General features: G+C 44.4%; 2 protein-coding genes across 4 annotated transcripts in view; one reads left to right on the top strand and one right to left on the bottom strand.

The window, feature by feature from the left end:
• Window positions 1–26335, bottom strand: part of NRG3 (neuregulin 3) — a 1024900-nt gene that overhangs the window by 431875 nt on the left and 566690 nt on the right. The window lies entirely within an intron of this gene.
• LOC128349626 (uncharacterized) lies at window positions 15395–24437 on the top strand. The gene is made up of 2 exons (XM_053306237.1): window positions 15395–15725; window positions 23054–24437. The coding sequence occupies exon 2, from the start codon at window positions 23215–23217 to the stop codon at window positions 23896–23898; it is 684 nt and encodes a 227-aa protein (XP_053162212.1). The 5' UTR covers window positions 15395–15725; window positions 23054–23214; the 3' UTR covers window positions 23899–24437.

Below are 26335 nucleotides of genomic sequence, written 5' to 3'. Positions count from 1 at the left end.
GTTTGTCACTGCCAAATGTATAGTTCAGTATTCTTATTCATAGTTGAGTGGTCCTCCACTTCATCCCATCGCTATAGCAGCAGACTGCAAGAAACTGTGACACAGAAAATGTAACCAGCACTTGAGCTGATCAGTCATACCCTCTCTCACTTGCAAGCCAAACAGATGACAGACTTGGCAAAAAGGAAGAAAAAGAAAATAAGGGGGAAAACCTTACCAACTAATACCAACAAAAAAACCCTACAGAAATGGGATCACCTTTACCCCACCATGTTGATTCTTTTTATCTTATCAACATTTCTCCCTTGAAATGGGTTGAATTAGCTCCTTTCTAGCCAATCCTTTCAGAAGCCTGAGGATGACATACAATATCTTGAGAGACAAAACCCATCAAGCATCATAAAATGAACTCTAAAACATTCCTTATGAATCACTTTGCCCTCCTGCTACATCCACAAAAGTGGCTGACTTCCAGACTAACAGAAGCTCTGAGGTTGCTGCTAAGTTCCCAGCCAACTCATCATCAGGGCTCTGAGGTTTTGAAGGGAACATAGCCCTCCAAAACACTGAGATCCGGCAACTCTGGTCCCTGCTTTGCTTTCCACAGAACCACTGAAAAGTTTGCTTAGCTGTTTCTGTGGCACTGAAGGCTTTCAATAGGAGGAGATCTGGTCTTGTAGTAGCAAGCATGACTTGTCCCCTTAGCTAAGCAGGGTCCACCCTGATTGTATATGAAAGGGAGTCTAGAAGTGTGAGCACTGTAAGATATTCCCCTTATGGGATGGAGTCGCTCTGGGAAGAGCATCTAGGTTCCAAGTTCCCTCCCTGGCATCTCCAAGATAGGGCTGAGAGAGATTCCTGCCTGCAACCTTGGAGAAGCCACTGCCAGTCTGTGTAGACACTACTGAGCTAGATGGACCAAGGGTCTGACTCAGTATATGGCAGCTTCCTATGATGAGCCAGTGTGGTGTAGTGGTTAGAGGGCTGGACTAGGACCGGGGAGACCCGAGTTCAAATCTCCATTCAGCCATGAGACTTGCTGGGTGACTCTGGGCCAGTCACGTCTCTCTCAGCCTAACCTACTTCATAGGGTTGTTGTGAGGAGAAACCTAAGTATGTAGTACACTGCTCTGGGCTCCCTGGAGGAAGAGCGGGATATAAAATGTAAAGAGAAAAATAAATTAAAATAATAAATAAATAAATAAATAAATAAATGCTATGCACCTATGAAGTGGGGGCTCAACGAGGGGTGGGGGGAAAGCACCCAGCCAGGCCAGCATAGTGCTTCCTGGCTGGATGGGTCATATGTCCATGCCCAGTGCTGGCAATACCTCCTATGTTGGTGAGCTGATGCAGGCGGAAGGGGTAGTGCATCCAATAGTGGTGGGGGTGCCCTGGGGGTGGGGTGAGAGGAGGTTCTGGGAGGCAAGTATGTGTTTTGGCAGAGTTAGTCACTGCACAGTCCAGAGACATTTGTCCTCCTTGTTATGGGGGCCAGAACTGTGACTGTCTGTACACACATGCCCCTCGGCATCCCTACAGAAAGGCCTAGCTCGGCTTCACTTGAGTTTGTGAGAATTCGTGTAGGAAGGAACAGTATTTAGCACTGAAGGTAAACACAGGAAGTCAGGTAAGGAAGGAAGCATGGTTAGCACATCCTACCCACCTGGGGACTCTCAATCAGCCCCTCAGCACCTCAATCCAGGTTTTTCATATGACCATTAAAGAATATTCCTGAGATGTTCACACCAGGTCTCCATGGCTTGCCTCCCTTTCCAGCACCCCTCCTCTTCCACTTGCACTTCCTGGTTTCCTGCAGCCCTCCAACACTGGCATAATGTCAGCCCCTAGATTCGCCTTCCACTGGGGAGCATGCAGCTGTTCTCCTCCACAGGCAGAGAAGCCATTTCTCCTTACCCTCCCCTTCCCCCTTGCCCTTCCCTCCTTCCTATTTTGCCTCTTGTCCCTGAGTCAACCTCTCTGTGTCAGAACTCCTTCAGGCTGTCCTTCTGATCCTTTTCCACCACTTTCCTCTTCCTCTTCCTCCGCTAACTCTCTTGGGGTGCCCTCCTGAGGGCCCCCGGCCTCTCTGCTGATTCTTTTAACCAGCCTCTCTCTCTTACCTTCCCCCAGCTTTCTTGGGACCCTCTTCTCCATCCTCGCCTCCTCCATTGGAGCTTCTACCAGCTTCCCCTTCCATCTCTCACTGAACCCTTTGAGGTAAACTCCTCCTTCTCTTCCCTCTCCTAGCCTGTTCTTGTCTGATTCTTTAAATGATTCTTCCCAGCAAGCAAACCAACTATCACCACTTCTCATATCTGTTCCCCTCTATCATAGCCATAACCAACTCTTCATCCACCTCCTATTCAAAAGTGTTCCAGTCACTTTCCTCTCCTCCCTCTGCTATCTGGTCAGTTCCTCTCACCAACCCCTCCTTCTCTCTCTTTATCCAAACTCATTCAGGTCTCATTCTCTCTCTTTTCCACTGTTCCACCAAATCTTTGGACTGGTTCTGTCTTTCTTCCTTGCCCAATCTCTGTCGGATATATTTCAGTCTCCTCCACCCCCTACTCTGAACCTTCCACTACCCCTTCTCTTTTCCATTCCTTAGTACAGTATACATTCAAGTAACTTTATAGCAGAAGTAAAGTTCAGTAGCCCAGACATGTAAACCATCTTCAGAGTTTGTGTAACATGGGAATACCTGCATGTTCTGCCATACCCAAGCCCTGCTTTGTAATTAATAAAATATACCTTTATTTGAAATTTTAAACCTATGGCTGTGATTTTCCTTTGGAAAATGCCTGTTTTATAACCATGTTTACAAGGTCCCAAAAAAGGAATGAAAGTTCAAGGACTATTGAACTTTACCTCTACTGTAATAACTTTTTTTTCAATGCTTGGAGGGACTTACTAAAACATGACTTCCATTGCTCTAGAGCTGTAATAGCAGACAAGCAAAGCTCCATTTGTTAAGCTTTCCAGTAGGGGTATGCACAAATCAATTTTTTTGGTTTCTATTTGTACCTGAATTGAAATACCCTTGATTTGTTTTGGGTCCGAAACTGACCCTCCCGAATCACCCCAGATTCAATTTGTACCTGAAATTTCCAAATCCAAATTGATTTGGATTTATTAAAAGGGTCCCAGGGCCAAAAGAGTAGGGTGGGTGGTAGTGCCCAATGGGTGGAAGCTACCACCCCGATTTCAAAGAAATCAGGCAAAGAGATGATTTTAAAATGATTTTTTGAAGTTTATGCATCTTTAAGCTTTTTCCCATAGGGAATAATGGGGATTTCAGCAGCCTTAGTTATAACTCCCCATGGGGGTGGCACCAAGGTGGCCCAGAGTGGGTTGTGTTGGGTGGTAGTTGATTTTTGAAGTTGGCATGTCTTTGGGGCAGATTCAGGGCAGAAAGGGGGTTTGTGGGGCAGAAGAGTGGATCAGGTGGTAGTAGTGGATCAGGTGGTGCCTGTTACCATCCAGATTTCAAAGAAATTGGTAAAAGGAGTGATTTTTAAATAATTTCTGAAGTTTGCATGTCTTTAAGCTTTTCCCCCATAGGGAATAATGAGGATTTCAGCAACCCCATAACTTCACTTAGGGGGCACAACCACCCCAAACCTACAAGTCCATGGGACACTGGGTTTTGTTGTTTCTGAGGTGTTCTGAGAGTAGATTCTTTGGTAGCAAATGAGAGTGAGCACTACCACCCATCACAACCCTCTCTGGGCCACCCCGGTGCCACCACCATGGGGAGTTATAACTAAGGCTGCTGAAATCCCCATTATTCCCTATGGGGAAAAGCTTAAAGACGCATTAACCTCAAAAATAATTTTAAAATCACCCCTTTGCCCAATTTTTTTTGATATGTGGATGGTAGCTTCCACCCACTAGGCACTACAACGCAACCCACGTTGGCCACAAAATGGAGGTCCGACTCTCCAAATTCTTCAGATCTGAATTGGAGATGATTAGTTTTGTACTCAAATCTCATCAGTTGAGAACAGGGGTGATTGTTTTGTCTACAAATCACACAAATTGGCCAGATTCGGGTACAAATCATTTTGTACCCAAATCGTTTCACACATCCCTACTTTCCATCACTTATGACATTATTTTGGGAAAGTTTAAATTACTCGAGTCTGCCACAAGGCAGCCACTTTGGGTGGCAGATTTGTGGTACCACTAAAGGGCGTCATTTCTTTATGTTTCTTTATGGGAAAGCAGTACTTGGATTTTGTCTCAGATGTCAAAACTGCATTGACTTGCCCTACAGGTGACCCAGACTAAGATAAGGAAAAACAACAAATGATTGTTGTGTCATTGTGTCAGGGTGGTCCTCAGCATATTTAATATGATGCTGTGAGACAGGTTGGGGATGGGAAATGAATGTAATTTTGTTTCATCATTACACATACAAGGTCTTAAAAAAAGAAATAATGAGTAAAAGATAGATGCCTTTAGAGCAGGAGGACTGCTGCCTAAATTCATTAATATTGAGTTGCTGGTTGGAACCTGAGGTCTCAGAACCCAAACTTTATTCTCCTAACTGTCTCACACATTTGGCATGTGTTTGTACAAACCAAGGTCAAGAATTGATATGGCAGAAAATGGCAGCACTTTCATGCAAAACCATGGTTTCTAATATTTACTCATGGGGATGCACTCTATCATGACTGTGGCTGACATGTGACTAACGAAGCATTTCGGAAGGCCATCATGCTAGCACAAAGCTGTTGAGCTAGCTACTTGCAGTAAGTCTAGAACTTGTGCCTCAGACTAGTGTTGTATTGCTGTAAGTATGCTTGCACAACAGTGTCATGTCTCATCTGTGTTAAACTGAACCTTTGCACAATTGCACAAAGCCCTGTTAGGAAAACAGGAAGCTGCCTTATACTGAGTCAGAACCATTGGTCCATCTAGCTCAGTATTGTCTACAGTGATTGACAGCAGCTCTCCAAGGTTTCAGAGTTGGAGTGGGATGGTGGGGGGGGGGAGAGAGAGAGAGAGAGAGAGAGAGAGAGAGAGAGAGAGAGAGATATTCATCAGTACAAAAGGGAAATATATTGTTTGCGAGTGCTTGGAGCATCCTGGAGAGACCCCCAAGCAGCTTCCCGGTCAGGGGTCTACTCATGTGTCGCCATGCACCACAGCAACACATGAGCAACAAAATGAGGTTAACGGAGCGCTCACTGCGTTGACCTCATTTAAGTGGAGGGTGTTGTAGGCAGCCTCGCCCACGAGCCCAGTAGTTCCCATGATCAAAGGAAAGCTGGCTAAGCTCCCTTAGCCTGCTTTCCATTGATCATGGGAATAGCCTCATAGTCTAATATGACTATGAGGCTATTCACCCAGCTGCACCTAAAGGGCTTGAACAGTATATACTGCTCTGGAATTATATTCCAATAAATTCTACAATTATACTGAGTGTAATTGCTGGAGTTGGGGAGGAAGGCACCTCCAAATTCCACATAACTAGAGAGTAGAAGTAAATATTTTAAGGGAAACTTTAGTTTAGGTAGATGTTGCAAAGTTTTAAATTCAAATTCAAGGGAAGAAGAGGATAGAATAAAACTTGGCTGGCTGTACTTTTCAGAGGAAATATTTATGTTTCCTCTTGATGAGGTGACATGAGAATTAGAAAAGTAAGTGTGTCTATATAACAAACCATTCTTTTTTATCATTCCCTTCCCATTATAATGTTTGGAAAGTGCTGAGCTTCAGCAACACTAGATTTAATGGCTAATACAGACAAGGAATCAAATCCTCAAAACGCACAATAATCCCAACTCTAAAGACATTTAAACAAACAAAAAAGGAAATAGCCACAGATCTGTTCTGGTAATGTAGATAAATGTAGATAAATGCCTTTCTTGTTAAAACTTTTGGAAAGTTTTAAGCATCAAGAATGCTAGCTTTAATTAATGATACAAATGAGGAATCAAAATATGTAATAACCTTTATTTCAAAGTTTTGTTTTTTAGAAAATTATTAGCTACTCAGTGCTAGTAATGCAAAGAAATATTTATGCTGGAAGCACTGACTTAAAATTCTCCACAGTAGAAAAGCAAAGCAAATGCCAAAACAGGCTATTCATAATGTCACCAGAAAACCTGCAGCAAAGACTCACTTGTCATAGGAAAAGAGAGGCATTCCCCCCATACATACATTGTAAGCATCACATATGGTGCCATTTTGAGGCACAGCACATAATAATGAATCGTGACTGAGTCAAAAGTGGGAAAGTAGGAACATTCAATCCCTAGATTTTGCTGAGGGGAAATGATAGTTAATCATCCCTAATCAGCAGCATAATTTTAAATTAATTCTAGCAAGGAAGTCTGACTTATACAGATTCTCTAATTCTAAGAGCAACCATCATCAGTATTTGGATAATTAATGATTCAGAGCCTCAAGATGATGACAGTGTGCTCTGATTCTGCATCAAAATGGCATCCCAAATCCAGATATTGCAGATGAATAGGGTTGTGTGTGTAAACTAATTGCATATATAAAAGAAGAGAAAGGTTGTGCCATCACGTCAGTGCTGACTCCTGGTGACCACAGAGCCATGTGGTTTTCTTGGTAGAATACAGGAGGCATTTACCATTGCCTTCTCCCACACAGTTTGAGATGATGATGATGATGATGATGATTTCAATTTCCTTTCAGCACCTTTCTATATCACTGCTGCCTGATATAGGAGTTTCCCATACTCTGGGAAACACACTAGAGGGGATTTGAACCAACAGCCTCCTGCTCTCTAGGCAGGTTGCTTCCCCGCTGCGCCATTAGGTGGCCCAATTGCATAGTCACAGTATATTCTTTCCCCTAAAAATAAGGAATAACAATGCTTCTATTCACCTTGTGGAGCACTGCATCAAGGCATTTGTCATAGATTTTCACAGACACTAACAGCATAAGTATAAGCTCATCTTCATTTTAAGAACAAGTCAAGCATATATATGAATTTTTTTAATTAGCAAAAATAAATAAATAAATAAATCCATAATTGTGATCGGTGCTGTGGACTCTAGAGGGAGAGCTTTTCACAGCAAACTCCCCTATGGGAGGAGGAGCTAACCCTTCTCCTGCCTCAGATGCTCTAGCCATTAAATATTAAGCCTATTCCTTAAATATTAAGCCTCTGCATATCCCAGCCTAGCTTTTACTTCTTAGTCACATGGGCTGGAGTGGGACAGGATGTTGGGAAGAGCAGGGCAGAGTAGCTTTCTTCAGGGGTTCTCAGTCTGTGGACACTGTACCCAGGTGCAGCACGCATGGGAGCATGCCATGGCTACACTCCTGCTCTCTGCGAATAAAACAGAGACAAACACAGTACCTAGAAAAATGTTCTTCCCTGTGACTGAGAATGCCCTAACCATGGGAAGGTTCGCTCCAAGGTACAGTGTTTGTCTTTGCACACAAATGCTGTATCTGTGGGAAACTAGGAGCACATCAATGTGGGGGCAAGGCTTGCTACGACACTCCTATTGGCACTGTAACCATGTACAGTGCACATGGTTACATAATGTCTGAACATGGCTGATGCCGGGAATTTCTATATATGAAAGATATTATTGATGTTTACAACACCATTTGCTACTTATTATAGCTATACGGCCTGTAGTAAGAGTCAACTACTAACACTTAAAACATGAAGCACAGCTTTCGTTGATTCAAGTCTACCATTCTGTTACAGTTCAGTGGTAGCTCTAGACTCAAACAATTCTCTTTTTGCCTAGGGTAAAATATTGACTCCCCTCCCACCCCAACTATGTTTAACAAAGCCCCCTGGTCACCCCACCCTTTACTGATAAAAGGGAATCCTTACCAGATTTCCCTTTACCAGTGAGTTTCGAGTCGAACTGGGCCTGATTCAGCTCAACCCTTCAAACCAAATGGTTCAAAGTCAAGCCGGCTCACGCACCCCTAATGCAAATTGCTTCCTACATGCTGACAGCTACTTTGTAGAGCATGTAAAGTGGACTCCACATGGCAGCGACAATGAATGTACTGGTTCTGACCTGGAATCCTTGGAGGAAAGGAGCACTACATCATCATCCCCAAACAAGCACAACTACTCTATGTTGTTATATCTAAACTGTGTTTTGTAAGAAAGTAATGGCAAAATCATGATTGCTGGAGGTTACCACTTATCTATTGTGTTATATTTGTATGTGGTCTATGACTGTGATAAAGATTCCTTCTTTCCTTCCTACTCAATCTTGAAATAACATGCTATCCAAGCTCAAAAACTTTGATCATAATTCAAATTCTGCCAAGTTTTACATACTGAAGTATTTCTACTTAGAAAAATTTGGATCCAATAACCTGAATGTGACATTTTACACCAACATTTAAGAGCTTTAAACTTGTTAGAAGCTTTGATTTTGATTTTGGCAGATGCCAAGAATGGACTCTCTTTAACTGACAACTATTAAATATTATTGCATGCCAACTGCAGCCTTGTTCACATACAACACATACAACATACACACATGTGTGGGGGTAATATTTGTGGTTGCATGTTCTACTTCCAACTGGCATGCACAATCAGGGTTGATTAGATTTAAATCATGATTTAAATTAGTTCACAGAAGTACTCAATTTTAATGATTTAACTCACAATTTAAATTACTAAGGAAGATTCTATGTAATCATCATTTTCTATGAAAGTACATTCTTGTTGTCTAATATAAACTTAATACATATTTAGAGATACATGTAGGTTTCATTTTTAGAAGGTACACACTACTCATAAAGCTGTTTTATACAGGCAACCAGGCCTTGCATTTCGTTGTTGCGCTGTTTGCATTTTGCATTCATCCCTTTCTTACCCACAGATACAGGAACTTCATTAACATATTCCCAAATGGGGTCTCTTTTACAGCCTGCTGCATGACAGGAGTTTCCCTTCGACAATAAAGAATACACTTGGAAAATGTTTCCTCAGGACTGCATGAATATGTTCTGTTCACTTTTGGTTTCACTTTCTATTCCCCTCCGCTCCCCATCCCATGCATTTATATCCAGACTCTTCCTCCTTGCTCAGATCTACTCCATCCCCCCAAATCCTTTATTCATTCATTGACCTTCTTTGTCTTTCCACTTGGGATTGGTGGGGGAGCAAGGGCTTGACTGTGTGTGCGCTGCATGTACACCACCTACAGAAGAGGATTGATCAGGTCTGTTATCTCTCAACCCCATATACTGCTGTTAACATATTCACATAATGAAGTTATGATTAATATTCATGATGATATATTTGACCTAGGTTCTTTATAATTTTTAAAAATCAATTTAAATTTAAAAAAATCGGATTTAAACTAAAGAAGTGAAATCTTTTTTATCAATTTTTATCAACCCTTCATTGTGATGTCTGAAAAGCTCCCTGCACATACAGCTTGGCAGAAGGGCAGGTTATGAATGTGAAAAACAACAACAACACAGAAGCCCTCTTCAGACATTAGCTGAAAAGGACAGTGTACCCATGTACACCATCCAAAGTGGGAGCAGAAGTCCCACTGCGCTGACGTGATGATCATCTTCCTCACTCCCCTCCCGCCCTGCTCATGCGTACAGCATTCGTCTGAAGAGGTGAATGCTGTAAGCATGATGGTGGGCACTTCCATAAGCGAGACAATCAGGTGCCTAAGTCTCTGACACACAAAAGTGCCTTCCGTTACACTTACAGTGTTTGCCTCTTCAGATGAATGCTGTAAGCATGAGCAGGGCAGGAGGGGGAATGATGAAGATGATCAATGCATCAGTGGGATTGGACTTCTATTCCCGCTTTGGACAATATATCCAAGTACACCATCCTTTGTAAATCACATCAGAATGAGGCTAGAGACCATAACTGACCGTGTTTTGGATTAAAAAGAATCTTAGGTAACAGAGCTGGAAAGACCTCCAGTAGAGGCCTTGGGTAGTTGCTGCCAGTCCAATTAAGATTTACTGGTCTAGATGGACCAATGGGAGGACTGACTCGGTGTAAGGCATTTTATATGTTCATATGCATGTAGATGTTCACTGAGGATAATTTTGGGGAGCAAAATTCATGCTGCCTACTTCAGCATGAAGTAGATAAGAAACTTAACAGTTCCTCTTTCAATATGAAACTCAGTTATTAGAGCATGTAACATGTAAGCACACATCAAAGAAAAAAATACAACAGCCTTTGTTTTACTGGCACCCTATGTCATGTTTTTATATTAAGCTTGGTTTCTAGGAGCAATCTAATCAAGGTTCAATTTGGGGGAAAGTATCAAGTACTCATATCCAGACACACACACACACACACACACACCCATAAGCAGTACTCTGCTCAGGTTCTTTTAACAAATCCACAGCATAGTTCTGCAGCAGCTTGCTCTTAAAACAAAGGCACAATATTTCCGAGAAGAATGTTTCAGAAGTCAAAATGCCCAGGTTTTCAGAAGTCATGTCAATTTCTTGTTATCATTTATTGTTCATAAATGATCTAGAAGTTGGGGTAACCAGCAAAGTGGCCAGATTTGCAGATTACACTAAACTATGTAGGGTAGTGAAATCCAAAACAGATTGTGAGGAGCTCCAAAAAGATCTCTCCAAACTAGGGGAGTGAGCAACAAAATGGCAAATGCGGTTCAAGGTAAGCAAGTGTAAAGTGAGTAAGCAAGTGATGCATATTGGGGCAAAAAATCACAACTTCACATATATACTGATGGGTTGTCAGTAACTGATCAGGAGAGAGATCCTGGAGTTGTGGTGGAAAGTGTTGACTCAGTGAGTGGCAGCTGTGAAAAAGGCAAATTCCATCCTAAGGATCATTAGGAAGGTGGTTGAAAATAAAAATGCTAATAATTATAATGCCCTTATACAAATCTATGGTGTGGTCACATTTGGAATACTGCGTACAGTTCTAGTCACCATATCTTAAGAAGGACATTGTAGAACTTGAAAAAGTGCAGAAGAGGGCAACCAAGATGATCAGGGGCCTGGAGCACCTTCCATATCTGGCAAAGCTACAGCATCTGGGGCTTTTTTAGCCTGGAAAAGATGTGACTATGGGAAGATACGACAGAGGTGTATAAAATTTTGCATGGAGTGGAGAAAGTGGACAGAGAAAAATTTTTCTCCCCCTCTCACAACACCAGTACCAGGGGTCATCCGATAAAACTGAAGGCCTGGAATTTCAGGACCAACAAAGGGAAGTACTTTTTCCACACAGTGCATAATTAATCCATAGAATTATCTGCCACAGGATGTGGTGATGGCCACTAGCTTGGATGGATTTAAAAGGGGCTTAGACAAATTCATGGATGACAGGTCTATCAATGGCTACCAATCTGATGGCTATAGGCCACCTCCAGCCTCAGACAGGGGCGTAACGATGGGGGGGAGCAGGCCGGGCACGTGCCCTGGGTGCCACCCAGGCGGGTCACGTGGGGGGCACAAAAAAGTGGCATCCCCCCGACCCCCCCTGGATCGCCCGCCGAGTGTGGCGGCGGGTTGCCTGCCGAGTGCGGCAGTAGCTGGTGGCTGGCGGCGATTCGGCTGTAGCGGCCCAAGAGGCGGCGGATCGCCTACTGAGGAGTGCAGCAGAGCGACACCGAGGTCTGCAGTCTGGCCTGGCATTGCTTCCCAACTGTGCAGGTGCGCCCGGCACAAGCCACCATGTTTAGCAAACTCTGAGGGAAGTGGCTGCAAAAAGCTGGGGAGACGGGGCTGTCGGTCTTGTAAGCTGGCGGGGTGGTGAGTTGCGTGGGCTCGGGGTCCATAACTTGGGGGGTGGGGGAGAGCCCCTCCCCGCATAAGTAGTGGGGGGGAGGAGGAGGCGCGTGGGAGGTTGGCTGCTTTTCGCGCGTGTCCGCGTTCTTTGGCGGATTTCAAAATCCAAACGGACGCCAACGGTTGTTCTCGATGCCATGCTGGTGGCGGGCGATGGGGGGGGGCTAAAAAAAATCTAAGGAGGTTACTTATGTTTGCGGGGAGGAGGGTGGCAGTTGAAAAAACTGGCGCAGAAGGCGGTTGGCTATCAGAGAGTGTGTGTGTGTCTCGAGGGGATACCGTTGCTACAGCAACCGAGTTGCCACCGCCTCCACTTCCCGCTTTAAGTCCTAAGAGGGTGGATTGGGGGGGGGGGCGCGGAAGAAGGGTTGACGAAGGAGCTTTTATTTGCCGTGGGAGGACCCTTCCCGGAGCGGGGAACTGTTGAGCAAGCCGTAGCCCTGCCGGGTGGGCGGGAAAAATGGGGACTCTTCCTGCCTTGCAAAAGAGGGTCACACCTGGAGGATGCGGGTGGGGCTTGGAAGCGGCCTCAGTGTGCCAGCAGGCGCACAGAGTTTTTGCGCCAGCTTTGAGCGGCGGGGAGTTGCCGTCAGATCCGAGAGGGAAAGGGGCGAAGGACCACTGCCAGCGCCACCCATGCGTGGGAAAAGACCGCGACCCAAGTCGGAGCCTCAAGCTGCTTTTCGGTGTTTATATGGGGTGGGGGTTAGAAGGGGGAGAAGAATGTCCAGGCAGATGGTACCGTGGCTTCTCCTGCCATACCAGAAACTTGTGTGTGCTGAAAACAGGATTCCGTATCTCGAATTATCGAAAGGCATTTAGCATTGTATAGGCTTGTAAAAGTTGTCTTGGTGTATGTCAAGGAAAAGGGAGAGTTGATTCATATGCGTACTCCAGTACTGAACAGCTATAGTCCAGAGATTTTTAGGCTGAGATCTAAAAGATAAGGGGTGCTGCAGAGGTACAGCGTTCCTGCTGAGGAATACTATGGAGTTGGTGTGGAGAAATCGGTTAAGTTCTGCCAGGGCTGTTTGCACTCCAAGAGGTTTTCCTGAACTATATGATAGCATAATGCAGAGTTGGTTACTGCAGATTTCTCCCCTAGGCTTGAGTACTGATTATGAGGGAGCAGCTTCCTTGCCCAACAGTACCTGTTGTCTCCCACTGGAGACAGTTTTCCTCTTGGGGCATAACAGCCTTGCCTCTGATTAAAAGGGGTGGGGGGACTCTCCATTTTAAAGAAGGAACATGATGAGATCAGATCCTGAAGGTATGGTGAGAAAATTGGGCACATACAGGACACCAGGTACTGTTGCAAAACTGGTGGGTTGTGCTGCATGTTTAAAAAGATGACCGCAGACCTCTTGGTAGGTAGTCATGGTTTCATCTTCAGCTTTCAAAATAAGTTTCTTCTCCCTGGCTTAGATGATTTTTGTTCATGCCTTTTTACTCAAGTGTGGTTGAATAACTTATTTTGATAGCAAGGCTGTACGCAAGGGGAAAAACCTGTGGCCATAAAGGTAAATCTACATAGATTTAAGAATGCCTAGAAACTTAAGAATTCTGGTAGTCCTGTTTTCACCTGTATGTCTAAAATGAAAGTGCTATGAGAGCCTGCGCAGTTGGGAAGCGACGCCGGGCCAGACGGCAGGCCTCGGCGTCGCTCTGCGCACTCAGCGATCCCCCGCCGCCCGCCACCGCTGTGCTCACTCCGGCCAGCCAGGGCGCAGGTATGTGGGCGGGGGGGGCGCAATTTCAGGGGCAGAGCTTGCCCTGGGCGCCGTTTTCCCCAGTTACACCTCTGGCCTCAGAGGCAAGATGCCTCTAAATACCAGTTGCAGGGCAGCAACTGCAGGAGAGAGGGCATGCCCTGACTCCTTGCCTATGGGCTTCCCAGGGGCATCTGGTGGGCCAGTGTGTGAAACTGGTTGCTGAACTAGACAGGTCTTGGGCCTGATCCAGTAGGGCTGTTCTTATGTTTTAATGGCGTTTGGTTACACACTGAGATAAACTATTATTGAACCGAAGGGTACATTTTTATGCAGTTATTATGTTTGGGTCAGAAGTACTGCACAACTCCTGAGAAAGGCTCTAACCTTTAGAAAATGAACTGTAGAACTTAGTTTCTCTGTAGAACTAATCCTCTGCTTAGTATTCAAAATCCTGGGGTTATAAGCTCATTAAAAATATTTTGCCCATTCTTTTTTTTTTTTTTGCAACCCCACACCACACACACAAAACAAATAGTAAGTGAGTAGATCGTCATTCTTTTAATATTTTCATTTATGTCCATCCACATTTTCCATGCCCCACCCCCCACAAGAAACTGTAGTAAAGCAGATTTCAGACTTGCAGCTATTGCATGGGCTACAGTTCAAAAATGACTTTGGGCACAATCCACTGGGAAGTTCTTATTCCACTGCTGCAAACAGCAGCCATGCAAGAGCATTATAGCAATCTTGCACAGCTTCCAGGCATTTCGCAGCTTGTGCAGAAAAAGATTCCAATGTGGTTTAACTCCATATTGCCATGCCTGTATTGTAATGAACATTTTGAAAGTAGAAACTTAAAAAAAAAATAGCCAGACAATAGACGAATTCGGACTTAGCAGGAAACTGGAGGTCTTATAATCAGTGTTATATCTGAATGCTGACACTTCAGTTTCCTCCTCATGGGACTGGAGTTGAGGGAGAAAGCTCCTCCCTTACTGTGACTGGCATTGGCTGCCAGGGCTGTCCTTTGTTAAAGAAGGAAGCCCTGGCAGCCAGTTCCCCCTCCTCTTTGCAGTCAGTGTTACTGCAGTTAGATCACTTTCCATTTGGTCTGAATACAGATGGGAGAGCAGTGAGAGGGGTGCAGAACATGGGTCAATTGGACCCGGAGTTTGGCATTACGTCCAATGGTGGTGAATAAATCAGTCCTCTATATGATTTCTAGCAGATCCCAACTCAGTGATTATGAACCAATGAGGGACATGTATTGTTAATATTCTTTGGAGGGAGGGCATTGGTAATAGATGGAGGTTTTCCATTCAAGACTGCTTTTCACAAAGGGCAAACAACATATCTCAACACTCTGGTGTAGAGACAAGATTTCACTGAGTGTGCTGGAGACTATTTATAATGGCTTTGAGAAATGCCCAAAGACGTGAGAAGTCCAATAACAGCACTATGGAGTTTAATTTCTTTTGGACAATAGAGCACAGGAAACAGAGTCAGGTGACCCAAAGATCCAGTGCTACCTGGTCTTGTTTGTGAGGCAGTACACTTCCAGGAAGTGGGGACACTGGCTGAATGGAGGTTACGCACATGCAGCAGTACAGGCAGGTGTTCCACTGCCTACAGTTTACTGTGCAGTATATCAGCCACTGGCCACTTTTGCATACAGCAGCAAACCACAGGTCCAACAGGCCCATGGAGTGCCCCCTGCCACACTCCCAGCCAATCCTGATCTGGAGTCTGGGAGCCTGAAAAGGGAAAAGAACTGGCTGCATGGGCTTCCTCCTACACATGAAAGATAGCCATGGCAGCCAATCAAAGATTGAGAGAGGGAGGGACTTCCTACTCTCAACTCCAGTTACAACCACAGGCAGCCTTCGGATGACACACTGCCACTTTAGGTTTTGTGGCGTTTCGTGTAGGTTTCAGTGGCAAACGACTGTAGGTTTTGGTGGCAAAACCAAAGAGGAACCAAGGGTGACAATTCAGGTTTGTTGCCAGAAAACTTAGGTATCAGAAGCAAGCAGACTCCCAAAAGCATGCAAGAAAACTACCAACCAAAACCAGCAAATCAGGTTTGCTTTCAGCAAATTTAAACCTCTGTTCTAGAACACATAAGTCTATGCTAATGACCCAGCCATCAGGAAGAACTTTATCATCCTTCAGGATATGCTTGATGTTCCCACTGTATCATGCTCCCAGAACCATCCTATTCAGGTTCACTTCAAAGTAAGTCTGGGTTCAGTGTGACTTATTCCAGAGGATTAAAGCCCTAGAGCCAAACTTGATGAAACTTTAAATATGTTGTTTACCCTTTATTTAAAAAAATAGGAGCTGCCAGGGAAGGATGATATGAATTGTGATGGTGGAATAGGAGGAAGAGACTGTTCAACCCTTCCCCCCCACACCATGGTCCCAGTGAAAATGGTCCCCTTCAGTGGCAGCTGCTATTTATTTTCCTGGGCAGGAAGCAGCTATTGGAGAATAGCAGCTTCTTTATCGGAACTCTCATGAACACTTGGGAAAGGAATTTGAAACAGCGTTATCACTGGGGTGCTGTTGTTCTTACATCTAGTTCCATTCTTACATCCAGTTTTTACATCTATTATTGATTACACAGATCTCCTGTTGGACTCGTTGTTTTGTGCATTTCATGTTCATGTTCTGTTCGTAATTTCCCCTCACATTATTTATTTACATTACTATGTTTAGATGACTTTATCACTTTCAATATGGTTTACATTTATATCCATTCTTTGTTCTTATTTTCTGTTATATTATTGGATCTGTCAGTTTGTGTTTTGGATTCCTAATTTCAGTTCCTTTACAATATTTATGTTGAGCTCCCCTATCTGGTCAAAAAGCAGCTGAAGTGGGGTGGGGGAGAATTTCACTTGGTACTGTCCACCAGTGTGGATGGCTTTAAAAGAGACAAATTCACGGAGGACAGGTCTATCAATGGCTATTAATCTTGATTGCTGTAGGCCACCTCCATGTTCAGACACAGGATTCCTCTGAATACCATTTTCAGGGCAACAACAGCGAAAGAGGGGGCATGCCATAATTTTTGCTTGTGGAGTCCCCCACAAGGCATCTGGTGGACTACTATGGGAAATAGGATGCTGGACTAGATAGCCTTTGGGCCTAATCCAGTAAGGCGCTTCTTATGGGACTGTATCATGAGGAGAAAGAGTTCCCCCTCCATCTCCCTCCCCTTTCATTTTCCTATCCCCCTCTCTCACACATACACCTGATCCAGGTCACAGACTCTCAAAACTATTTTTTTAAAAATGAAAGGGCAAACAATGCCCCCATTCTGACATAATGCCAAACCATAGGTAAAAATACCAGAGGTTTGAGTTTGTGATCATCTGAAAGTATGAAGCCGCGGTTTTGTCACTGAACCGTAGCTCCATTTTTGCTCCCAAATGTGAATTTGAACCCTAGTTTTGTAGTGATTTTGACTGCTGAAACCTGAGGTTGGGAGGCACCATTGTTTCATCCAAATTCTGCCGCCCACCATAACCTGGGTTTCATATGCAAGCTCCTCCCACCAACATAGAGGCTGGCTTAGAGCAGCCCATAAATGTGTCAGTTCTAGGGTGTCCATGTTTCTCACTGGCCACCTCTCGGAGCAGATGCCTGCCCCCTGCCATCCCTTTTCTCCTCCTGCTGCTGCTTGGCAACAGGGATGTTGTGCCCCTACAGTTCCTGCATTTAAATAAATGGAATGACATTGGGGAAAGCACTATTTCAATATAAGAAGAATAGAAATCATACCTACCAATGTTTCAGAATGAGAAATAGGGGCAATGCATCATGCAAAGCGTGGTATTCAAATATCCCCCCACACACATACACACACTGAGGGTAGGCATTCTGTGCACAGCAAGTAGTTGGCAACAAGCAAAAGCAACCATCTGATCTCAGAAGATCTCAGAAAAACAAAGTCAGTGCTCTGTCAAGTAATCTGACCCTTTTCTGCAGGGATATAAATGGAATTCTGAAGCAAGTGCTCTCTCAAATGAATCTGACCCTTTTCTGCAGGGATATATATAAAGTGAAGAAATTAACGTTCTGAAAAACAAAGAAGTCAGTACTCTGTCAAATAATCCTACCATTTTTGCAGGGATATGAAGCAAGTGCTCTCCTAAATGAATCAGACCCTGCTTTCCTGTAGGGAAATCTGTGCGCTCTGAGAGAGAGAGACCCCGTGTTTAGGTTTTCTTCAGAGAGACATCTCTCCATGACCATCTCCTCCCTCCATGCTGCATTTCAGATGCAGAAACTCTCAAAATGGAGGGGGGATGAGGGCGGCTGTGGAAATCTGGATTTTCCATTGCATGGTCATGAGCCAGCTGCTTGTCTGCTACTCCAGGAACAGATCTTACTTTCTCCCTGGAGGAGATATGTATATTAAGGTGAGCAAAGGATCCTGGGGTTTAAATCGATGTAACAATGGGGGCTACCATGCTTGCAGACATGCGCAAAGCAGAGAAAAAGACCAAACACTCTCCCATTCTCTTGTCAGTTGAGGGGTTGGCTTTCTCATGAGAAGGTCCATTTACCGGAGAGAGAAATAACACTAATGTATTCCAGCTCTCCATTTGACTGCACTCTTATGAAGTAAACCTTCCAACTATGGGGCCCCTCCTGGCACCACTGGCTAACAATAGAACTCATCCTCTGCACCTTCCCCCTCCTACCCAACCCTTCCTGACTTAAACGTGGTCCAGGCCACTTCAGGTGCTCAGGTGGTTCCATGTTCAGTGGGCGGATAAGGCAAGATCAGGGGTGAATCCTACATCCCACGGTAATCACTACTGTCTGGGACAGATACTGTGGTTGAATGCAAACCAGCCACCATGGGCACTCTGGGATGGGACACCCATAGATTAAAATCGTCCCTGGCCAGTCAGGTGATTGCAAGCAGCAAAACAGAGCGTAGAGATGTGTTGTGGGGAGACCAGACTCTTTAAGGAGCACTTATAGTCTCAATTCCCAACAGTTACTGGGACTGGAAGGGATGTTTCTGAGGGACCCTTACCAGGGCTTTGGTGGAGCTGTTAACAGGCTGGAGGATAAAAACCCTCCAGCCTGCATGCATGTCTCTATGGCCAGACACTCTGAGAGAGTGGTCCGCTCCAGAGCAAGATCCATCATCATAGCACAAGAGGAATCTCTTATGTAATTTAATCCTGCTTTAGATGGATGGTTCTTCTCTTGAGGTTTGGCTGAGACCAAGCATGCCTGCACCCAGGGCAAGTGGCTGGACACCCCCTTCCTCACCAACTTGTAAAAAAAAATAGAGCAATATTATCAAGAACCGAAGGGGCAAATAATCTCACCCTCTTCCTAGCAGTCTCATCCTATCCATCCATACATAAGCATTCATGCACAGAATAGGGATGGGGGTCTAGGTAGATGAAGAAATAGAAGACCTTATAGAAATGGGGAAGGGGCCATTAGACTCATGGCATATGTGCTGGAGAGTGGGCTCGTGTGAGTGTGTCACAATGGCCATTTGCAGTGACAAACTCATTCTGCAAACATATGGAAAAAAGGAGAGGGACTACTTGTGCAGTCTGTCTTTGACCAGTGCAAGTGGGATGAGAGGGGCCCAATCCTTTCTTCCCAGGGGAGGGTAGAAGAGGACACCAAGACTCTTCCTCCCCAGCTGCATAAGACAATGGTGCAAACAGTGTGAGGAAAGGGTTAAAATGTCTTTGCCCTACTGAGAGTGGGTGAACACTGCCCAAAAGGCATGATCGTGCTAAGCATGCCCCCTCTGATATGGCCAATGGTTCCAGCTTCACTAGCATGTTCACACCTTGCCCACAGTCTGGTGACGCAAGTGGAATGGAGCTTGCTGGGATACAGCCTGGGTGGACTAGGAGGAGGGAAGGGTTCCTCTACCTAGAAGCCAGAGTTTGTCAAACCACAGTTAGTCAATCATCTGTGGCATGATTCTCGGCTTCACAGATTAACCACAGCTTCATTTATCTGAGGTTTCATGCTATGTCTGAATGGGGCCAATGTGTTTAAGGTCATGTCTAGTTTGACCCTTTGAAATGGTGGCTGACAAACCACGCAACGGTATATTAGCAGTAACGTTGCATGCACACAAGTTGCACAAATGCAAAAACTATGCAAATGACGTGATGCACAAATATGCCCAATAAAAATTACAATCATTTATGCCATTTTTACAACTTGCATGCACACAACATTACTGGGCTGATGGACCATTGCACGGTATGTCAGCTAGTACATTTTATTTATTGTTTGTTTTCAATACTGCTTTTCATTAAAAGTAGCTGGGCTGGTTGCAGAGCATCTGTGCCTCTAATTCTCCCCCTGCTGCCACCATTTTAATTGCCCTCTGCCGCCATTTTCTTCCCCTGCCCGGCCAGCCACTGCTGTTTTCTTCCCCCTCTCATTCACAAGTCTGTCCAGCCCACTGCTTTCCTTTCCCCCTGCCGGCAGCTTGCTCATGAACTCTTTCGAGAGTTGCCACTCATGGAGTTAGTGATGGGTATGCCTTAGATAAATATATAGAGAGAGAATCCCAAAGCTATTTACAATATAATTAAAATGATGCACAATTAAAATACAAAAAGTACAGATATTAAATATAAAAAAATCTCTATTTAAAAGTTTTAAATCCTATATAAAACAGTAATACACAAAACAAAAGCAGCAGCAGTAAAAAATGTACTGCAAAAATTGTAAGAAAAATTGGCTGGATCATGCTCTAGATAGATGGATAAACTTTATTACGGTCTTTCACCAGTACAGAAACATGAAAAAAGAACACTTTGTCACACCCATGCAACAATATAGCAACAATATAGTTTTATGGACATAAAATGGCATAGTAACTTATTCCATTACATTAATCATTAGGTGTTGTCATATATTCATTACTATTAAACATAACTTAGCCACGCTGTAAGCAACATTGGCTTGATCGTCTGACAAGAGAAATGAGATATACTAGCTGGGCCAGGTACAGAGTATCTGTGCCTCTAGTTCGCCGCTGCCGCACCCGCCCCCACTGCCTGCCTGCTGCTGCTGTTTTCCTCCTGCCCACCCATCACCACTGCCTTCTTCCCCCCACCCACACGTCTGCCACCACCACCACCACCTTCTTCCTTCTTCCCCCTGCCTGCCAACCTGTCATCGCCTTCTTCCTTCTTCCCCCTGCCCGCCCATCACTGCTTTCTTCCGCCACCCTCCCATCACTGCCATTTGCTCTGCTGGCCCACCCACTCCCTCCACTGCCACCATGTTCTCCCCACCACCACCTGCCTATCCCCATTGCTATCCGGCAGCTGCTCACAAATGCTCATGAAGCAGCCACACATGGGATTAGCAACGGGTACACCCTAGAGAAATATATATAAAGATACTTCATCTTCTCTGCCTGGTATGTCCTTAATCAGAGGTAGAATTAACAGCTCACACAATTCCCTATAAAAATAGCAATATAATAGAACATGACCCTCATCCTCTATGGCCTGTGCATCACATGAACAGTAGAGTTCAGAATACGAAATCTGACTCTTAATGAAACTGCTCTTGGGTATTGGCAAACCACCCTAACTAACTTTCAGGCTTGTGTGTGGAATTAGCAATTCTAGAGAGAAATGTTCATTACATTAAAAAAATGTGCAAAGCTTTGGTCTTGGAAATGACTGACAGAGAGTTGAAGTCAAATGCAATCAGGTTTGTTTAGGGTTTTAGGGGTCAGAAAGGAAATCTTGATTAGCAAGCAACGCAAGAATAACTAGCAAAGCTAACCAGGTGAATAATATTAATAGTACTAAATTGAAACTCACAAAGCGGTGTTTTTGGCTTGAGATCCGAATTAAATCCACTCAAGGATGACCAGAGAAACGGTCTTAGAGAACAGCATTAGTCTTTAAAGAGAACAGGAAGAGAGGAGAGCAAGAGATTTTAGAGCAGGGGTTTGTATACTTAATTCATTTCCTGTAGTGTGTTCAAACACTTGTTGCTCAGTTGATACCGAGGAACCTCTCTCTCCAGGAACAGGCAGGGAAGTGGGATGCAAGAGCAGAGACCTGTGTGCCACTCATGGGTTAGGAAGCAAATAAAAGTCCAATGGAGGCCTGATCTCAGGGGATCAGTTTCTTGATGCAGCCAAGCATGCTGCACAGATTGGGTCTGGAAGTAGGGCCAATCTGGAGGTGAAAAGTGGGGTGGGCATGAAAGCCAAGGCACAGCAGAATGGTATTGCTGGTGCCCAGATTCATGCCCATGAAGTGGGTGAATCCAGAGGAGAAACGCATTGCTTGGTGGTCTCGATGACAGAAATAGGCAACATCGAGTACCCAGAATGTTGGGGGCAATATGCTAAAATCATTGTAAACCGCTTAGAGAGCTTCCAGCTATAGAGCGGTATATAAATGTAAGTGCTATTGCTATCTTGCCCTGGGGACAAATGTTGAGCACACCTTTCTGCTGAAAAGGGTGACATCTGTGGTAGTCAAAAGAATACATTTTGTCCTGTTCAAACTCAATGCTCTAACAGCACAATGAAATGGATAGGTTTGAGAAACCTGTGCAGGATGGAGTGAATGGGTGCATTATGGTTTATCTCGTGGTCAGGAAGACCGTGATAGGAAATTGGAATATGTTAACAAGTGCACCTCCTGAGCTTCGAGCCAACCATTACCGTGTTTCCCCGAAAGTAAGACCTAGCAGTAATTACCGCTGTACCGCTAATATAAGCCCTCCCCCGAAAATAAGACCCACTGCTAATCCACCGTTTTTGCATCTGTCCTGAGAGGTGCCGTATTTAGCCTATAACTTCAAAGCAGATAGCGTCGGCATCCGCCGGCTTGAAGCCATCTGTGCCGGACGCTGCTGGGACTGTGGAGAGTCTCCCACCAACAGGTCGCAAGACTTGCAGTTCAGTGACCAGGTGCACCCTTCAGTCAGCGCTGCCTCCAGAGCACGAAGGATGCTTGGAGACAAAGCACCCCTCGATCTTTGCCCTCCCGGCAAAAAGAGCTCTTACCCTACCGACTCCCCCTCTCACATCCACGGAGATCAGAGCAATTGAAGTGCCGGGAAGGGCGAGCGTGGCGGCGGCTATACCCCTTCCCTTCCCCGACGTTACTTGCAAAAAGCCCCAACGTCCGTGCGCGAGCAAAGTGTCCTCCCGCCCCTTTCCCTGCCAGGCTGCAAAAGTCTTTAAGAAGCACAAAAGGCTTCTTAAAGACTTTTGCAGCCTGGCAGGGAAAGGGGCGGGAGGACACTTTGTGCGCGCGCGCGCTGGGGCTTTTTGCAAGTAACGTCGGGGAAGGGAAGGGGTATAGCGATGGGGCAGAGGTGCCTCAAAGTCGATGGGGCAGAGGCGCCTCAAAGGCTCATCTCCCCCATAGAAGTCTCTCCTTGCCTCTTTCCTTTTGTTACAAGGATAATCTTGCCCCATCGGGAAAGCGGCGGGAGGGGTAAGTAAACCCTCCCGATGCTCTTAAAGGTACCCCCCACCCCAGTGCATAACATTGGATAAATATTTTTACCCCCAGACAAGATGAGTGCAAAAAGAAAGAGCTACTCCATTGAGTAAAAAAAAGGGATCGTGGAAAACTCCCAGGGAAAGAATCTAACAGCTTTTTGCAAGGCGCATAAGCTGGATCTCCGCATGGTATGAAAATGGCGTGCAGAGTATGACAACCTCAGTCACAAGATGGATGAGGGACATGCTAAGAAGCGCAAGTGTGGATCAGGTCGGCAACCATTATTTACTGAGATGGAAGACATGATCTGTGAATGGATTGCTGACAGGAGAGCAAAGGCTTTGGTTGTGCTTAGGGCTGATATTCAAGCATTTGCTCTTGCAATGGCACCTCACATACCGGTAGAATTAGGCCCAGCCAATTTCAAAGCATCACAGCACTGGCTGGATGGCTTCCTTCGGCGATATGATCTGTCTCTAAGAAGATCCACAACACTGTTCAAGCTGGTTGACACTGAAATTATTAAACGTGCATTAGCATTTAAGTCTTTTGTTGACAACATAGACTTTACTAAATACAAACTCTCCAACATGATTGCTATGGATGAAACTGCAGTGTATATGGGTCAAGGATCTCAATTGACAATTGATCAGAGGGGCGCCTCGTCAATCTACATTCCCTCCACTGGTTACGAAAGTGCACGGGTGTCCTGTATTTTGGCAATTCGTCTGGATGGAAAGAAGGTCCCACCTCTTATCATCACTATGGGCAAGAAAGAGAAGACTGACTGTGTTTCAGGTATTTATGTTCTTGAAACCGAGAAGGCATGGTGCACTCAAGCCGTTATAAGAAAGTGGGCAGATTTAATGTTTCCACGTGTTTTGCAAGGTGCCCAAAGAGGTCTGCTAGTCTGAGATTCTGCTAGCACTCACCGCGCTAAAGACATGAAGAACTTCCTTAAAGAGAGAAAAATAGATCAGATAATGATTCCTGCAGGAATGACAGCCTATCTCCAGACACTTGACATTGCAATAAACAAGCCATTCAAGGACCATTTGCGAATAGAAGTCAGTGATTACATTGAAAACAGAATGGATAGAAATCAGCGGGGGAACTTTGTGAAGCCTAAGCTGCAAGAGGTGGTGACTTGGGTGAAGAATTCATGGGATCAAATCACTGAAAGCTGTGTTGCCAATGCACTACAAGCAGGCTTCCTGGACAAGAAGTGTTCATTTAAGGAGAGCAGTATTGCTACACATGAGAGATTGGGGCCATTAATTCTAAAGGAATTAGAGTCAAAAGAAATCCAGGAAGGAATTGCAGGTTCAGATATGGAGACTTATGATGATATTCTAGAAGAAGATGACATGATTGTATTTGAATAAATGTAGAAGCAGTTAACATACGGTAGTTTGTAGAACATGAATACCGTACATGTTGATTTGATTGTTGAACAGGCATTAACGTACCAGTAGTTTGTACTGTATAATTGTTGAACAGGAATAAACATACTTTACTTTTTTGAACTTCAATAAAAATAAGACCTACCCAAAAATAAGCCCTAGTGCAATTTTTGGGGCTAAAATTAATATAAGACACTGTCTTATTTTCGGGGAAACACGGTAACACTTCTTGTTAGAGATATGAGCCTGTTACCTCTTATCTGTTCTTCCTGTGATAAGCTATGCTAAGCTCCAATGTGTCAACAGAGGGGAGTACTTGGCTATAACTGCTTGAGGAATAACTCTTAATTAACTCATGTCTGCATTAGCATCTTCATCTGATTTTAAACAGAAAGGAGAGCATGGAGGCTAGTCCCTACTTTCAGTCGTGTGTTAGGTAAAATGGGGTTACCTTCCCCATGCTACCTGCTAAGCAACTTACCCTCGGGAGTCAGCTTCGGTAAGCAAATGGTGAGCCCATGTTCCCGTGAGTTCAGAGAGTCCAAAATGGAAACTACAAGCCTGTAGCTCCAAATCAGGTGTAGGGGTGCTGCTGGGAGCCCCCAAAGAGGCTATCTTGGTAACACTACCATATCTACCACATAAAACTTCCAAGGGCAATACATCGAAGCCAGCCAGAACAAATGCTCCACGGTACTTAAGGGGAATTAGAGCTTGGCAATAATCAGCAGGCTTTGTACTAAAGGCAAATCTACATACTGTGAGTTGTTTGGGGGTCCTATTCATCTCCTGTTGCCATTCCATATCTAATATTATTTGCTTTACAGCCTTTTTTGCTTGTTCGTAGCCCATAGATCACAGCACTTCAGGAGGAAAGCTATAAAGCACAAGTTTTTCTTTAACAGATGACGTTCACCATGATTCGAAGCTGCCTTCCAGTATCATTGGGGCTAGCCCCATTGAGAGAATACCACATTCAACCAGTAGTTATAGATGGTAATCCACATCTGGGTCTCCACACTTATGACTCCCAATTCCAATCTTAGCACTGTATTAGAGACTTGGATTGTACAGTCTCTACCAGGGCAAGGTTAGAGTAAGGACCCAACTGCGCACTGTATAATAACTCTGTCACTACTTTTGCCTCAAATAATTACACGAATGTGCGGACATATCACCCTCCCTTGGTATGATAGTAGGATAGAATAGCCGAAGTGCTCCTCTGTGAGACACAATCTAAATGAGCATCTCTCCAACCAGATGAATGGAAGGTCATTCCTAAACATTTAAAAGTGTACCTGGTCTATTTTCTTGCCATTAATAAACCAACTATCCTCCTTGACTCTCCTGGCAAAGGTCATTACTTTCATCTTTTTGTAATTTATCGGCAACTTTTCATCCTCAAAAAATTGCACAAAGGATCTTAGGGCTCTTCTTAGTCCTACAACAGATTGTGAAAGGATGAGCATACAGAAGTAGTGAGATATGCCTATCAGCTTATTTGGGCAGATGGAATTCCTTTTTTATCACGATGTTGTACCACTGAATTAGTAATTAAATAATCATGGGGCATACACACCCTTTTTTGACTCTTTGTATTGTAGGGATTGGATCAGTTAATTGACCTTGTGTGCCACATCTGATTCTCAATTTGATATTATTATGTAGCTTATATATCAGCAATAGGAGTCTTTTGCCTATATTAGTTGCCAATAATTTCTTCAATTGCCTATATTTTTGAAGGTTCCTTTTCACTGTTAGGCTTTGAGTATTTTTACTCCAAACTGTCAGAGGTGCTAAATAAATATTAGGACTAGCCTGAACAAAGCCATGAATTTGCATTGTCTGTGTTTTCTCCCTTGTTGTTAAGGTAAAATACTAATTTTTAAGATGTTTCTGCCTCTGTGGTTTCACAAACAAATTTGTAGGAAGCCAGCCTTAAATCAAA

This window comes from Hemicordylus capensis, chromosome 3 (genome assembly GCF_027244095.1).
Source record: "Hemicordylus capensis ecotype Gifberg chromosome 3, rHemCap1.1.pri, whole genome shotgun sequence".
Taxonomy (NCBI): Eukaryota; Metazoa; Chordata; class Lepidosauria; order Squamata; family Cordylidae; genus Hemicordylus; species Hemicordylus capensis.
Note: the sequence above shows the minus strand (reverse complement) of the source record. Positions and strands in the feature narration are given on the sequence as shown.